General features: G+C 43.0%; 1 protein-coding gene across 2 annotated transcripts; it reads right to left on the bottom strand.

The window, feature by feature from the left end:
• Positions 1 to 404: 404 nt before the first annotated feature.
• On the bottom strand, positions 405 to 15,109 carry CHRNA6 (cholinergic receptor nicotinic alpha 6 subunit). Of its 2 annotated transcripts, XM_029226522.1 has the most exons (6): positions 14,988 to 15,109; positions 13,189 to 13,328; positions 4,503 to 4,547; positions 3,672 to 3,781; positions 2,592 to 3,570; positions 405 to 536 (listed from the first exon to the last, which is right to left on the bottom strand). In XM_029226522.1, exons 1-6 carry the CDS (start codon positions 15,064 to 15,066, stop codon positions 405 to 407), a joined length of 1,485 nt encoding a protein of 494 aa, XP_029082355.1. In that variant the 5' UTR covers positions 15,067 to 15,109. The 2 variants fall into 2 exon arrangements, with proteins under 2 accessions (XP_029082355.1, XP_029082356.1); XM_029226523.1 differs by lacking the exon at positions 4,503 to 4,547 and having other exon boundaries at positions 14,988 to 15,066.
• Positions 15,110 to 17,428: the final 2,319 nt, after the last annotated feature.

Below are 17,428 nucleotides of genomic sequence, written 5' to 3'. Positions count from 1 at the left end.
AGCATGTCCAAGGTCCAGAGTTTCACGCCTGGCAGGTGTCATTATACTGAGAAGCCCATAAACTGGAGAAGCAAAAGAACCTCTTAGCATGGCTTGACTTTGATTCCACGGTTTGCTGTTCTGTGGGTCGGTCACGTCCCCGGAAGCCAAACGTGTACAGACAAGAGAAGCCTGCAGGTGCTGCCAGCTCTGGGCTCCAGTGTCAGATCCCAGACACTGGGATCATAAAGTACTCCTCTGTGCCCCAAGGGAGGGCATCCAGGCTCCTGGTTGGCAATAAAGTCCCCTTTTTCCATCTAGATGGGGACTTGGTGCGAAGCTTTCTATCCCTTTCCTTGTGGTGGGGGAAACATGGAACAAACACAGTGTCTTGTAAGTTTCTGAAGATAAAGGGAAAATCCATCTTACGAGTGTCCTGTGTTCCCCAGGAGTGGCTGGAGAAACAGCCCTGCAGTTCCAAACACGCAGGTGATTATAAACACCCACAGGAACACCCTGTCCACTACCATGGCCACGTATTTCCAGTCGTCCTCTACCTGAAAGACAAAAGTCAAGGAGCTGTAAAAAAAAATCAAAACCGTGGGAGATAAGCTTTGTCTCATAAATAAGCTGCTTCCTTTTCACAGAAGATTTCCTGGCAATTTTAAAGCAAATATCCCCGTGATTCTGGTTAACCCGTGTCTCCTCTGTAGCACACAGAGAACTTCCATTTGTCTGCAGAGGGTGGGTACGTGCGCTCCGTCAGTCCTGGGACAGCGGGCTGCAGGGTGAGCACGCTTATGTGGGCACACAGGACCTCTCCTGACTGCAGGCAGCACCCCAGAAAGAGCTGCTCGGAGAGCTCCACTTCTGCGTTGACTGGGAAAAAAATGCATAACCTAACAGTTGAGAATTATGTTTTATTCAGTGGATTTTCTGAGGAATTCAAGCCCGGGAGGCAGCCTCTCAGGTCGCTCTGAGGGACTGCCCTGAAGAGGTAAGGGAAAAAAAAGTCAGGGCATAGAGGAGGTTTTGCAACAAAGACCAGGTAGTCGGAACATCAAAAGATTAGTTGTAGAGCATTTTGTTGCATTTGTCTGCAAGAGTAATCCTTTGATGTTCTGACCACCTGGATTTTGTTGCAAAACCTCCTACATATCCTGGTTCCCCCCATCCCATCTCCTGAGGTAAGCCATAATGGAAAAGAATACCCAAAAAATGTATATATGTGTATAACTGAGTCACTTTGCTAGGCAGCAGAAATTAGTACAACATTGTAAATCAACTATACTTCAATTTTAAAAACGTTTAAAAAAAAGATTACTGTTAATTAAAGAAAACCAGACATCTCAAGTTAAGGAATTTAGCGCTTTTCTATGTATGGGAAGAGGCAAGAGTCTGGGTTCGCGGAAATCATTCCTTTGATATGCAACTTAGCTCTCTAGGGCCAGCATCCTTCTTTCCTCCACCCTGAATCCCCTCAGGGTGCACAGCTGGGGGTGACTGCAGTGGTTGATGGCTTGACGGGTGCAACGTCCTTCGTTTATTGATAGGGCAGGAGATATTTCTCATCCACTCTTGTCATGGACACCACAGGACAGTCTGACTCCTTGGCAAGTCTGGGAAATGGGTTTGAGGCGGGGGGTGTAGGATGTGCGATGTGATGGGCCCCCCCCCATCAGGAATAGGTGACCCTCTAGAACTCGGGATCACGCTGGTCAGGGAGAGCTCGTTACATCTCTCATGTCCTTCCTGTTCCCGACCTCCAAGAGCCCTACCTGGTGGTGATCAAGTCAGCAGCAACTGTCCCCTAGTTTGACAAAGGTGTCACCACAGAGGGGCGTCCTAGGCTCACCTGGCCCTGATGTACCCCGTCCCTGACCTGTGTGACATGCAGCCCATGTCCGCCTCAGCACCAATGGGTGGACTTCAGGCCTGCAATGTCCTTTCATTAGGAGATAAGGATGATGGCTACTGCCATCAGGTCAGACCCAGACCCCCGGCGGCAGGAGTTTTCAGAGGCCCCCAGCTAGTCATCCTGATGGTATGGAAAATTGGCATAAAGTTCTTGAGCTCTCTCTCTCTGGAGGATGAGGAGGTCCGAGCTGCTATAGTTAGACTCTGGGCTGCAGAAGCAGACTGTGTTGATGCTAAAAATAACCCTGAGGTTCATTCAATCAGCACCTGGATCCCCGTCAAGTGGAGTAAGTAGGACTGGAGCTGCCGGAGGCTCACGCCACCTTCCTCCCAGGCTCCCAGACTGTGACCAGCCCTGCAGGCTTTCCTCCTGCCCCTCAGCCGGCTTTTCCCTCTCCCACCCTTCCTTACGCAGGGGCTCTCAGTTTAATAAACCAAGGCTGCCCTGAGTGTTTATTTTAACCAGATTTTACTTGAGTTGACATTTCTGGAGGCAGAGATTTGCTCTGAGGCTACACCTTACCCCACCCCCTCCGCAGGGCGGTTTACCCATAACTGCATCATCACAGGGCTGGCTTTTAGGGCACCACTCCCTGACCGTCTTGCAAACAGAACTCACATTGGAGATCTGACATGTCTATGCAGGGCCCCCAGGCCTGCTGCGGGTGAACAGGCTAGAAGACCCATACATTTACCTCCTTTGTTTCATTTTGGTTCTTCATGTTTTCTGCTATGAATTGAACACTGTCAACTACAACTTCGACTTCAGGTGAGGGCTCCAAATTTTCAGTCGTCCATTGTAAAGGCTGATGACCTAACCGTCTCTTGCTGGTGGCGATCTCACTGGACTTACGACAGTGGCAGCATTCTTTAAGAAGTTTGGGCTCTCTGCGACGATCGAACTTGACTTTGGCTGGCCTACCAGAGAAGCCTTCGGGGTTTTTGTCATATCTTGTCCCCTTCCTCTTGTCCAGAGGCCTCCTCACCATCAGGATCTGGGGTAACAGCCGGAGGAAGACTGCCTTCACCCACGTGGGCATGGTATGTGTGGTCAGGGTGTGATAGTGGGTGTTCAACACAAACACCGTCACCACGATGGACAAGGTGATGAAGATCATGGTGAACAGCAGGTACTTGCCCACCAAGGGGATCACGAGAGACGTAGATGGGATGGTTTCTGTGATCACCAGCAAAAACACTGTCAGGGAAAGCAGAACTGAAATGCAAAGCATCACTTTTTCACCACAGTCAGAAGGAAGGTAGAAAACCAACACAGTTAGAAATGAAACAAAGAGACAGGGGATGATCAGATTAATGGTGTAAAACATCGGCAACCTTCTAATGCAAAAAGAATAGGTTATGTCTGTGTATATCTCTTCACAACAGTTGTATTTTATGTCATGCTTGTAGCCAGAAGCATCGACAATTTCCCATTCACTGTTTTCCCAAAATTCATCCATGTCCACTTTAGAGCCAATGATTAGAAGATCAATTTCAGCTTTGTCATAGGTCCAGGAACCAAATTTCAGGGAACAATTTTGATGATCGAAAGGGAAAAAAGTGATATCCATAGGACAGGAGCTCTTAAAAATAGCTGGTGGAGTCCAGGTTATCATGCCATCATATTTAAGAAGAGCTTTTGTCTTGCCTTTGACTTGGAAGTTGCCGACAGCACTGCAAAGTAAACCAGACACCATTAGTAACACCCTCTGTGCTTTGGGTCAGTCTGTACCAAAGGCAACTTTGGAAAGAGACTGGCTGTCAGATGCCCATACTTGCTGTAGAGAACAATGTCAGGCTTCCAGATCTTCTCCACAGGAACGCGAAGAGTCTCAATGCCATCGTATTCCACTGGGTCCCAGCGCAATTTATAATCATTCCACATCTAAAGGGAATAGAAGTCAGTTTTTAAAAATTCTTGACTTTCTTCCAATGTTAATTCTATGTTGGTTCAACAACTTTTTGAAAATTTTCTTATTTAAAGAGTTGGTTTCCTACCAAAAGTTGGAAGATTAAATCCATGGGGAACAAGGTAGCTGAGCTGATTTGGGGTAAATATAGATATTAGATAAGTATCTATTGATTATTAATTAGCTAGCCAAGTTTACAGGCTCAGCTTCCATATTCCATGGACTATGTTCAATCTCTAGTAGCAATCCATTTCTAGTATTAAAAAGATAATTCAAGTGTATGATGATGGGTTTGTTACAAAATCTGCATAAAAGATTGAGACAGGAAGGAAGAACAAGATGGTATGACTGATAAAACCAGACGGTGGGAATCTAACCCAGAGCAGGATCAAAGAGTGGTCAAGAATCTGGCTCTGGAGCTCGAGATTCAGACAAAAATAGGAGACTTGAGAGCAGAAACCACCGAAGCAGAGTCAGAGAGAACTCTGTCACTAAGTTCTGCAGCATGAAGCTTGCACCCAGCCAGCCGTTACCAGATTGAACTTTGGGCTTTGGAGCTAGTTAATATTTTATGCTCTATCATAAGCTGGAGATGCAAAGAGGGAATGCTAGTGGCTTTTATCCATTTGATGTTGTTAAACTGACACACAAGTGTGACACAATTCCAAGAGAAGAACGTGTGACATAGACACGTACGTGACGTAGCCACAGATTGGTTTCCATGATCTGGTTTACTTCATCCTGGGAAGAAGAAACAATATTTTTTATCCTCAAATATACTTGCTAATAGAAGTGAATCTTAGAGCAAAAATTACAACTAAAAATAGCCAATCTGAGTTATTCATGCTAACGGAGGGAAAAAAAGCAGACTGAAAAGGCAATTTATAAAAGGCCAAAAATACAATATTTCCACACTGGTCCCAACCCTGTTGACTTTGAAATGTGGCTTTATGACTGTCTTTCAAATCTGATTGAAGTCCCACTTCTGTGAAGCCTTTCTGACCACTGCAGCCCATAAACATTTCTGATCCCATAAAAGGAAAGAAGGGAGAGAAGAGAGAGTGGGAGGGAGGGAGGGGAAGTCCTGCAGATGGCGATGGGTATCATTGCTTTTGCCATCTTCTTCCTCAGCTGTGCCCCAGCACCCTCTAGGTCCTGAGTCCTGAGCCCCACTGCCCCTCAAGGTGTCAGCCTCAGCTCACCATGGAGTCCTCCAGCTGGAACCTGCCACTCCCCAGAGCACTGCTCCCACACACACCTCTGCCGATTGCTTCAATCATTCATTAACAAGTATTTATGGAGTACCTACTGTGCGCTCTGTAAATGCTGGGGCTACAGAAGTAATCAGGATGGAAAATATCCCTACCTACATGTGCCTAAGCTATTAGCTGGGGAGACAGAAAATCAATAATACACACATGGTATAACGTAAGATAGTGATAAGTCCCATGCAAAAAAATAAAGAGGGATTGAGTGGTGTGTGTGTCTGCACACACACGCACACACGTCTCTTTTAGACAGGGTGATCCAGGAAGGTTTGTCCGAGGAGGTGGTTTAAGCCGGTACCTAAACGACCTGCAAAGAGCCCTGGGTCTCTTGAACAGAAGCGTTCCAGGAGGACGTGCCAGATATAATGCGTTCCTATCAACTACCACCCCTCAGTGGAGCAGCCACTGAAGACACATCCAGAGCCTCCAACAGTCTCAGAGCACAACGCTTGGAGGCTATTGATGGTCACACAGTGGCCGGCAGTGGGTTCCCAAAACTTACCAACCTTGTTTCCCCAGACACGTGAGCACCTTCCAGAGTAAACACCTCACACTGGCTGAGGAAGCTGTGGCCAGGGCTGGACACCAGCCCACTCTGGTTTGCTGCTCTGCAGTTCTCCATGCCCCCCAGAAAACGCTACCTGGAGATCTCACCAGCTTCCTCCTTCAAAGGGATTTGTGTCAAGTCATGATAAGCCCCAGGGTTTTAAAAGGTCAACAAAAGGAGTCACATTCATGGTTTTCTATTGGTCAGGGCAAGCAAAGAAATGGACTATTACTTATCCATGACTTTACAATTACCCAAGTCTAAGGACAGTGTCTTCTGCTCATACCTTGTGACCAGCAGATTCACGCAGGGGCCATGTCAATAAATCCATTAGCTGTCAGTCAGGAATGGACTAGCTCTAGCAGTCCAGAAATGTCTTGGAGGTAACAGTCATAAGCATCTTCCAACAACTGCTTCCTCTCCGTCCACTAATACACTGTTTAGAGAACTAGTGCACACTATGAGCTAGAACGCTGTATTCTGAGAATTAAAATCAGTTGGCAATATCATCCCGACAGTATTCCTGCCTCCCCATCTATACTTCCACAGCCTGGTGAACCTCCATGTGGTGTGGACCTGCTTCATGGTGGATGGACACCCTCAGAGGTGTCAGCCAAGTTTATGGGTCAGGACCGGGTCTGGAAAGTCGCATTCTCCATCCAATGCCAGACTGCACCTATGGTCATGGGAACTGCTGTCAGACAGCCCAGCTGAAGGAGACCAGAGACCCACAGTACAACCCCACGTTCCTGGGACCATCACCCTGCGTCTCCTTCTTGGGAAAATAAAGTAGTTGACACCTGGTTCAATTAAAGGATTGGAGTTACAATTTCAAATGGACTAGATTCTGGAGCAGAAGCAACAGACTCAGAGACTGAGATCAGAAAGGCCAGGTGGGCTACATTCTGAAAGCCTTCATGTTTGTCATGTCAGATATGCCAGGCCATCGAAAACACTGGGCAGGGGCTTTGTCCTGGCCCCATGAGGGGGACAGTGGGAATACAGTTACCCTGAAGATCATCCACTCATTAGACTTTGTGGCCAAGTTCATTCTATGCAGCAGCAGACACCCTTCCATGTAGAGCTCTCTGGTGCTCTAAGGCCAAGCCTGAGGCCCAAACAGCAGCAGACGGCCTACAGTCTTCTAGAAGGGAGTTGGTAATTGTGCATCTGGGCTGTACTGCATCACAGTCACTCCCAGACCTCACCATGGCTCAGTGACAACAATGAATATGGCCCATAGGGACTTCTGGTGCCCCACATGAGGACAGGTAGACTCTAATACACCAATAAGAATTGCTATATTAACACTGGACAAAGCAGATGCAGAGGAAAAAAATTACTAAAGACAAAGAGGGACATTACATAATGAAAGAAGGATCAATCCACCAGGAAGACACAATGATCCTGACCATATATGCACCAAACAGCAGAGTCTCAAATTATATGGAACAAAAACTGATAGAGCTGAAAGAAAAAACAGACAAATCCCCAATTACAGTTAGAGACTTCAATATCCCTCTCTCAGCGACCAATAGGACTCAGTAAACTCGACAGAATCAGCAGAAATAGGGAAAATCTGAACAACATAACCAACCAGCAGAATTTAATTGACATATATAGATACTCCACTCAAAAACACCAGAATACACATTTTTTCAAGGATGCATATATAATATTAACCAACGCAGAGCATATCCTTATCATAGGCTATAAAACAAACCTCAACAAGTTTAAAGGAATTGGAATCATAGTGTGTTTCTGACCATAATGGAATCAAACTAGAAATCAATAACCAAAAGACAACAGGAAAATCTCTAAACCCATGGAAACTGAACTTCTAAATAATCCATGGGTCAAAGAGAATGTCTCAAAGGAAATTCTTTAAAACGCATAGAGCTGAATGGGAACAAAAATACAATATATCAAAATATGAGGGACATAGCTAGTAAAAGTGCTAAGAAGAAAATTTACAGCTAAATGCTTACATTAGAAATGAGAAAAAGTCTCAAGTCAATAACACAAGTTTCTACCTCAAGAAATTAGAAAAACAAACACAAAATAAACCCAAAGCAAGTACAAGTAAGGAAAAATAAAGATAAAACAGAAATCAATAAAGTTGAAAAGGAAAAGAATATCAATGAAACAAAAAGCTGATTCTTTGGGGGAAAAACAACAAAATTGATAAACCTTTAGCAAGACTGACAAAAATAAAAAGAGAGAAGACACAAACCACCAATATCAGGAATGAAACAGGAGCTATCATTACAGATCCTATAGCCATTAAAAAGTTAGATAATACCATGAGCAATTTTAATTTTATCATAAATTTGTCAATTTAAAAGAAATGGGCCCATTCCTCAAAAACCACAAACTAACTAACAAGGACCTACTGTATAGCACAGGGAAATATACTTAATATTTTGTAATAAACAATAAGGGAAAAGAATCTGAAAAGTGATATAAATAGACAGTCTGAATACCCTATAGCCATTTAAGAATTGAGTTTATAATTAAAAAGCTCCTGGAAAAGAAATCTCCAGGCCCAGCAGGTTTCCCTGAAGAATTCTACCAAATATGTAAAGAAAAATCAATACCAACTTTCCACAATCTCTTCCAGAAAATAGAAGAGGAGGAAACAACTCCAAATCCTTTATGTGAAGCTAATATTATCCTGACACAAACCCAAACAAAGACATTACGAAAAAAGAAAATGACAGTTCAATATCTTTCATGAACTTAGATGCAAAAATCATTAACAAAATATTAGCAAACTGAATCCAACAATGTGTAAGAAGTTATACACCATGACTAAGTGGGATGCAAGGCTGGTTCAACATTCAAAACTTAATCAATGTAATTTACCATATCAACAAACTAAAGAAGAAAAACCATGTGATCATATCAATTGATGGAGAAAAAGGTTTTTTTTGTTGTTGTTGTTTTGGGTTTTTTTTGGCGGTACGCGGGCCTCTCACTGTTGTGGCCTCTCCCGTTGCGGAGCACAGGCTCCGGACGCACAAGCCCAGCGGCCATGGCTCACGGGCCCAGCCGCTCCGCGGCATATGGGATCCTCCCGGATCGGGGCACAAACCTGTGTCCCCTGCATCGGAAGGCGGACTCTCAACCACTGCGCCACCAGGGAAGCCCGAGAAAAAGTTTTTGACAAAACTCAACATCAATTCATGATTAAAAACTCTGTGAAACTAGGAATAAAGGGAAATTTCCTCAACTTGATAAGAGCATCTACAAAACAGCTACACCTAACTTTATACCAAATGGTGAAAGACTGAATGCTTTTTCCTTAAGACTGGGAACAGGACAAGGATGTCTGTTGTCACCACTCTTATTCAGCATAGTACTGGAAGTTCTAGCCACTGAAATGAAGCAAGAAAAAGGGGGAAAAGGCATAGACTGGAAAGGAAGAAATAAAACTATCTCTATTTGCAGATTATAAGGTTGCCTACAAAGAAAATCCCATGGAATCTATAAAAATGCTGAAACTAAGTGAGTTCAGCAAGATCTTAGGATACAAGATCAATATACAAAAGTCTTAAAATTCTATATACTAACAATGAGCATGGAGAAACCAAAATTAAAAGCATAATAGGGCTTCCCTGGTGGCGCAGTGGTTGAGAATCTGCCTGCTAATGCAGGGGACACGGGTTCAAGACCTGGTCTGAGAAGATCCCACATGCCGTGGAGCAACTAGGCCCGTGAGCCACAACTACTGAGCCTGCGCGGCTGGAGCCTGTGCTCCGCAACAAGAGAGGCCGCGATAGTGAGAGGCCCGTGCACCACGATGAAGAGTGGCCCCCGCTTGCCACAACTAGAGAAAGCCCTCGCACAGAAACAAAGACCCAACACAGCCAAAAATAAATAAATAAACAAATGTGGGGTTTAAAAAAAAAAAGCATAATACTATTTTCAGTCACTCCCAGATAAAGCAAAATACTTACGTATACATGTAACAATACATGTATGGGATCTGTGTACTGAAAATTACAAAATCCTGAAGGAAGAAGAGCTAAATAAATGGAGAAACATCCCGCATTCATGGACTGGAAGACTCAACAGAGTAAAGATGTCACTTCTCCCCAAACTGATCTGCAGGTTTAATGCAGTTCCTATCAAAATCAGGGCAATGCTTTTTGTGGACATAGGCAGCTTATTCTAGGCATAGGCCACAGAATAGCTAAGACAATCTTGACAAAGAAGAACAAAGTGGCAGGAATCACTCTAGCCAATATTAAGTCTTACTCTACAGCTACAGTCATCAAGATAGTGCAGTGTTGGTGGAGGGATAGTCACACTGATCAGTGAAACAGAATAGAGGACCTAGAAATAGACCCACACAAATATGTTCAACTGATTTTTCACAAAGGTGCAAAACCAATTCAGTGGGAAAAGGATTGCCTTTTCAACAAATAGTGCTGGAGCAATTGGACACCCACAGGTCTAAAAAAAAAAATCTAGGCCTCATATCTTATATAAAAATTAACTCAAAATGGATCATAGTCTTAAACATAAGACATAAATAAAACTTTTAGAAAAACATAGGAGAAAACCTATAGGATCTGGGATAAGGAAAAGAATTACTAGGCTTGATGCCAAAAGCATGACATATAAAAGGAAAAATTGATAAATTGGACCACATCAAAATTAAAAACTTCATGTGAAAGCCCATGCGAGGAGGAAGAAAAGATAAGCTACAAACTGGGATAAAATATTTGCAAACCACAAAACTGGCAAAGCACTTGCATCTAGAATATAGCCAGAACTCTCAACACTAGATAGTAAAAACAAACAATCCAGCTGGAAAATGGGCTTAAGGACATGAGCAAACATTTCACCTTAGAGGATATGCAGATTGCAGATAAGCACATGAAAAGAGGTTTTATATCATTAATCATTAGGGAAATGCAAATTAAAACCACAATGAGATATCGTTTCATACCTAATATAACTCAAATAAAAAACAGTGACAATACCGAATACTGGCAAAGCTGTAGATAAACTGGATCCCTCACATATTGCTGGTAGGAATGTAAAAGGGTACAGCCATTCTGGAAAGCATTTTGGCAGTTTCTTTTAAAACTAACACACAACTACCACATGACCCAGGAATTGCACCCCTGGGCATTTATCCCAGAGAAATAACGATTAATGTTCACCCAAAAACCTGTACGCAAATGTTCATAGCAGCTTTATTTGTAAAAGACCAAAACTGGAATCAGCCCAAATGTTCTTCAACCAATGAAAGGTCAACCAAAGTGTGCTCCATCAATACCATGGAATACTACTCACAGTAAGAAGAAATGACTCACCAAACTTATTGTGGCAACCACTGCATGATGTATGTAAGTCAAACCACTATTCTGTACACCTTACTTATACAGTGTTGTATGTCAAATGTATCTCAATAAAACTGGAAGAAAAAAAAGAAGAAATGAACTATTGATACAAGCAACAACTTGGATGAATCTCTAAAGAATTATGCTGAGTGGAAAAGCCAGTCCACAAGGTTACATACTGTGTGATTCCATTTACGTATAGCTTTCCTGAAACGACAAAATTTTAGAAATGAAAGATACAGTAGTTGTTGCCATTGGTCAAAGAAAGTACACAAGGGCTCTATTATTTCTTACTGCAAGTGAATCTATGATTATTTCAATAAATAAAATTTCAGTTAAAAAACTACATTTCTCAAGACTCTCTTGCAGCTAGGGGTGGTCAATGAGCTAGGAAGCAGAAGCTGTCAGTAGGACTTCTAATAAAACTCCTTAAGGAAGTCACAGATGTCTGGTATGTGCCCCTTTCTCTCTTGCTCCTGCTTCTTGCCAAGAATGTGAATATGATGAGTGAAAATCAGCAGTTATCCTGGACCACAAGGCAACACTGAGGGAAGAAATCACATGCTAAGGACGGTGACATAGAAAGATAGAAGGAACCTTGGTCCCTGTCACAGTTTATGCTTTTAGCATCATAGCTCATGTGATTAACATCCTCAGGAGTTGTGCAGTGCACAACCTGGGCAACCAAACACCACTACCACGAAGCAACCTGGTATTAACCTGGGCTGTTAACCTTTAGATTTCTATTACATAAGAAAGAAATAAACTTGTTTTATATAAGCTGAGAGAGCATGTGTGTGTTTTTCAATCACTGATAGCAGCCAAATGCAAATACCAAAATCTGTATTTAGCAATCCTCCACCCACCATCTTCAGAACAATGTCCTGAAAGGGTGTATAGATCATGGATTTGAAGTGATGCTGTATCACAAACTTTAGGGGTCACTCAGTCCAGTTCTCCATTCATAACAGCCCAATTCATACCAAGTGTGGCTTCCAGCCTGGTAGGAGACCAGTAACAAGTACTAAGCTATTTGAGGGGAAAGGGGAGGCGGGATTAGAATAGGTACTAAATAAATGTTTATTAAAGGAATTAGTGGGCCCATCTAAGTGAGATAAAACATCTGGCTTACTTTTTTTTAAACCAGTATTTATCAGCATATACATACTTCCAGCTTGGGCCAGAAGCTAGAGGATCAGGTCAGGGTCAGCCCAGTCCACTGGGGAGCATGGACCGGAGAAACATGGTGAGCCCGGACTTCATATCCATAACTGAGGTCTTCCCCCAGGTGCACCTGGAGCCACCACTGTTTCTCCAGGCAAAGCTGAGAGGAAGGAGGCACCCCCTGCCACCGTCCAGGGTCTGGGCTGCTCCCTCGGTCTGTGCACCATTGTCTCAGAGATGCTTGGGACTTCCCTTACCCCTTACGTCCTGAGCCTGCCTATTCCTGGAATTTGGTCCGAGTCCAGTGCCTCAGGCCAGCCTGCGCCCTGCCATGCCTTGGAGCCCAGAACCCTGTCCTCTGTTAGGGTATCAGGTCCCACACCTCCTCTCTCAGCAACTAGGGTGTGAAGATTATTCAAAAGAAAGAACTCTAGTCCTCCTTGCCCCTTAAACAGGGTAGCAATAAATTAAACTAAGACCTCCAAATTCCCATCAGTTTTTCAGGGCTGGATGGAACCCTATGTGAAACAAGGTGAATTTTCTCTTTCTTCTATAACAAAGGAGACTTAAAGCAATTCTTCTTATACGGAGTCAAAAGAGCATGAGCTTTGGGGTTGAACAGTGCTGATTGAACCCCAGTGCCACCATCTGTAACTGTATGACGTGGGGAAAGTTTCTTATCTGAGATTTCCTCTCCCCAGCTGTAAAATGCAGATGACAGCCACTAAGTGTGGACACTGGTGCATAATAGGTGCACAATGAAGTTAGCTCCTTTTGTATTCCCCCTTCAAATGCCCCTTCGCTTCTTTGTTTCATAAACTGGTTCTGAGAGCATTTCCAGAAAAACATCGCCTTAAGGAGAATAATGACAGCAACCCTGGGAAGAGTGGATCCCTCCCAACGGGCTGGCTTTGAAGGGCAGCACTCTGTAGATTTTTGTCTGTTTGTGTTCAAAAATCCCTTTATTTACCCAGTGCAGTGAGTGGGAATTGCTTGGACCCTTCAGAGTTGGGGCCTCTGAGGCCTCGTGGTGCCCACCCTGCACTTACCACGTCGGCCAGCTGCGTGATGGCCACTTCAAAATGCACAGTGACTGGGTCAGAAACGTTTTCCACGGGCCTGATGCACTGGTTATAATGAGCAAACAGTTTGTGAAAGAGCCTCTCCTCGGACGCACAGCCTGCACATCCTGCGGCACCATACAGAGAGAGGGGTTAGAGAAGCAGAAAGGATGCTGGCTGGTGGGGAGGTTCCAGGGGCTTCCATCCGGGAAGGCGGGTGCAGGACACCAGCTTCCCCCAGCACCACTGCACCTGCCCCTCCTGGCCATGCTACTCCCCTTCACCACCGAGATGAAAAGAGTAATACCGGCATCTCAGGACTAGTGCGCTAGCAAACAAACTGATGTTGGTAAGAGCACTTCTAAAGTCTATGGCTGCACAGTGTAAAGGGATAGATAGACACAGGCTTGAGATGTTCAGTTATGGCACTGAACAGAACTCACCGTCTTACTGATCCGGTAATTAAAGAGAAGTCCTGCCCTTTCTTGTCAAAATACTGATCTGACTGGTCTCTGTTTCTACAACCAGCAGGGTGTGTAGCTGGGGAACCTTCTTCAATCAAACTTAAATAACTAGTAATTTCATTAAGGTCTTAAGCCCTTCTCCTTTTTAAAATCAACTTTGAATTTCAATTCTTGGAGATGTGTGAGAGTGCAAAGTTTTTAAGGAAAATTTACTTAAAATATTTTTTATAGAATCCCCAAAGTTCTTAAACAATAGCACTTTCAGTCATTAAATTTAGACAATAATGTAACGCATGTCTCTTTGTATTTTCCCAAGAATGCACTAAATGTAGGTTACTTGCTTTCGTTTGACATAATTCATCTCATTAAGGCCCCCTCTATGTTTTTCGTTATAGAATTCAAATTTGATACCTGAAATACTATTCTATAAATTTCCCAAAGGGATTTATACCCTGAAAGAAAAAAAATTTAAGGGGCTGAACAACTCATTAGGCAAAAACAAAGGAAAAGATAGCTGTTATATTACTAAATAAAAAGTGTTGTTTGACAGATGCATTTGGAAACACTGAGATTTCAGCAGGAAAGAGCAATTTTAGATGTAAAACATCATTGTCTGCCATCATAATTAATAAAGATAGAAATATTTCTACATAAAACAGATAATTAAAAAATCCTCCTGTTACCCATTTTCCTCCTTTGAGGTTTTTCTTTTCCTTTGAGACATTTCAGATAAACCCTCCTTGAGTCTTGACAAGCAAGTCCCTGCAAAGCCAACAGCACGTGGAAATGTGGCTTTGTGGACATGGACAGAGCAGCAGCTGTCCGTTTCTAAGCCTTAACTTGAAAATGAATGATCTTACTCTTAGGACACATTTCCCAAAATGAAGATGATTACCTACAAAATGGAAGGGTTCATAGACTGAGGAATAGTATCAGCTAATAAACCACAGTTTTGCAAAAATATTAAATACAGGTAAAGAAGTTGAATACATCCATAGTGGAGGTGGACAGAAAACGGTACCATTGTTATTTTTGCCTATTTTTCATTGGGAAAATAAAATAAAACATGGTTTACAATGTTTCCTTGTCCTCCCCATCCCATCCCCCCGAAATCTCATTTTACATGTTAAGCCAACCAACTAAAAATGAATAGATTAATTAGCAGTTATAAGAGGAGTAATTCCTGTGCAGACACTCTACATATTTATCCATAGCATATCTCATCTTTGCTCAGTCAAGCACAACTAGAAAAGGAGGAAAATAAAACTAGGAAATACATGTAGCTAAAGAGGGAATATGAGAACAAGCAGAAATAAAACCTACCTCTGAAGCAAAGTGTGAATACATACCACCAGAGACACAGCCCAAAGTGAAGGAATCCCTGTCCCTCGCGGGGCAGCATGTTTAAAACACACTCTGATTTCTTTTTCTAGTCAAAGGATTGTCGAAAACAAAGAGCTATCAGGCAGCCACTCACACCGGACCTTTAAATCACCAGAGTCCCCTGCAGTCCAAGTGTCTTCTGTGAAATGAAAACCTTCACAAACATAACGTGGTCGTTCCCAATATCAGAGACTGAGGCCAACCAAAAGGGCAAATAAAAAGGACTCAATCTGATGTCAGGTGAGTCAGCCCATTTCCTGACACCCTACATCTCTTCTCATGCAGGAACGAGAGAAGCAGGACGGGGGTGTTGGGCAGACAGCACCGGGAGGGGACAGAAAACTGTGATGTGCTTAGTGTATCTTTGTAGTGCATCTTTTCCCAGCCCCGGTCCTGAGGGGAACAAACACACGTCTCCTGAGCTCCAGCTGTAGGTAAAGCACCTGCCAGGTCCCGACCAGTGTATTCTGATTCACTGAGATCTCTAGCTCATCAGGGCTTAACCTTGTTACCAGAAAACATTGTAGAATAGGAGTCCTGGTAAAGTGTGCCTCACAGAGAACAGGATTAATTTGGTTTTGTCTGACTTCTAATGCCTCGTCCTTCTGAGTTTAGGAATCACCCTCCAGGACTAGAGATTAGCTGTCTGAGAATGAGAAGAAGAAATACTGAACACAGGATGCTGTCTAGACGGTTCTATGTTTATTTATACATCCTTGTCACCAACTGGTTTTCTTATCATTTGCTTCTTTCCTCTATAAGTTTAGTGTCAGTAACATTCTGATGAGTTAGGCCTTCTGGTCAGATTTTGGTGTTGGTTAAAGGGGAGTTAGCAACAAAATGAAAAGGCAACCTACAGAATGGCGGGAAATATTTGCAAACCATGTATCTCGAAAGGGGTTTATATCCAAAATACGTAAGAAACTCATAAAACTCAATAGCAAATAAATACATCCCAGTTGAAAAATAGGACCTGCACAGACATTTTTCCAAAGACACAGACGGCCAATGGGTATATGCAAAGGGGTTCAGCACCACTAATTATCAGGGAAGTGCAGATCAAACCACAATGAGCTATCACCTCACACCTATTAAGGTGGTATTATAAGAAGACAAGAGGTAATAAGTGTTGGTGAGGACGTGGAAAAAAGGGAACCCTTGTGCATTGTTTGGAATGTAAATTGCTGCAGCCACTATGGAGAACAGTATAAAGGTTCCTCAAAAAATTAAAAAATAGAACGACCATATGATCTAACAATCTCACTTCTGGGAATATATCCAAAGGAAATGAAATCAATTTCTCAGAGAGATATCTGAATTCCTACGTTCATTGCAGCATTATTCACACGATATGGAAACAACCTGGTGTCCATCGATGGATGAATGAATAAAGAAGTTGTAATATACATATACATATATGTGATGGAATATTATTCAGCCGTGAGAAAGAAGGAAATCCTGCCATCTGCGACAACATGGATGAACCTGGAAGACATTACGCTGAGTGAAATAAGCCAGAGAAAGACAAATACTGTATGATCTCACTTTTGTGTGGAATCTAAAAAGGTCAAACTCATAGAAGCAGAGCTCAGAACGGTAGTTGCTAGGAGCTGGGGTGCGGGTAACGAGAAGATGTCGGTTGAAGGGTACAAACTTACAGTCACCAGATGAACAAGTTCTGGTGATCTAATGTACAGTACGGTGGTGACTACGGTTATTGTATTCTTGACATTTGCTACGAAAATAGACCTCAAGTGTTCTTACCACCTCTCCACCACACACACACACGCGGTAACTGAGTGACGATGTGTTGGGCTGATTGTGGTGAGCATTTCACAATGTAACATATGTTAAATCATCACATTGTACGCCTTAAATATACACACTTTTTATTCATCAACTATACTTCAATAAAGCTGGGGGAAAGGAGTCAGAGTCAAAACATTCCATGACATCATCACAGAAACTGTACACTTGGCAATTGTGCAGACTTCAGACTAACGGTTTCCCTCAAAATTCTATTGGCCTCATATCTCTTGTGGGAACGAAAAAGGAACGATCATTTATTTAGCACCAAACTTAGACCCGGCATTGGGCTGGGTGCCTCAGATATGTCACTTTAAGATGTTACTCAAATTCTCCTCTTAGCAGATGGGCTTTTTGTCCTTTGCTGAAGTGTCCTGTGGAGTTTGCAGAGAGAAGGCGTCAGGACAACACTTTATCATTATGGATAAAAAGCCACCTTACATCCCCAAATGAGGCAGTGCCTCCCTAGTTTTTAGGGTAAAACCCAAATCAGGCTGGCTGTTTTCAAAGCTCCAACACTTTCTATTGCCCAGACTTTGATTGGTTTGTTCTTCACACTTTCTAATGGATACAGC

The sequence above is a fragment of the Monodon monoceros genome, unplaced genomic scaffold (assembly GCF_005190385.1).
Source record: "Monodon monoceros isolate NGI ecotype Baffin Bay Population unplaced genomic scaffold, NGI_Narwhal_1 Super_Scaffold_17, whole genome shotgun sequence".
NCBI lineage: Eukaryota > Metazoa > Chordata > Mammalia > Artiodactyla > Monodontidae > Monodon > Monodon monoceros.
The sequence above is the reverse complement of the archived record's forward strand: the minus strand, read 5'-3'. Positions and strand labels throughout refer to the sequence as shown.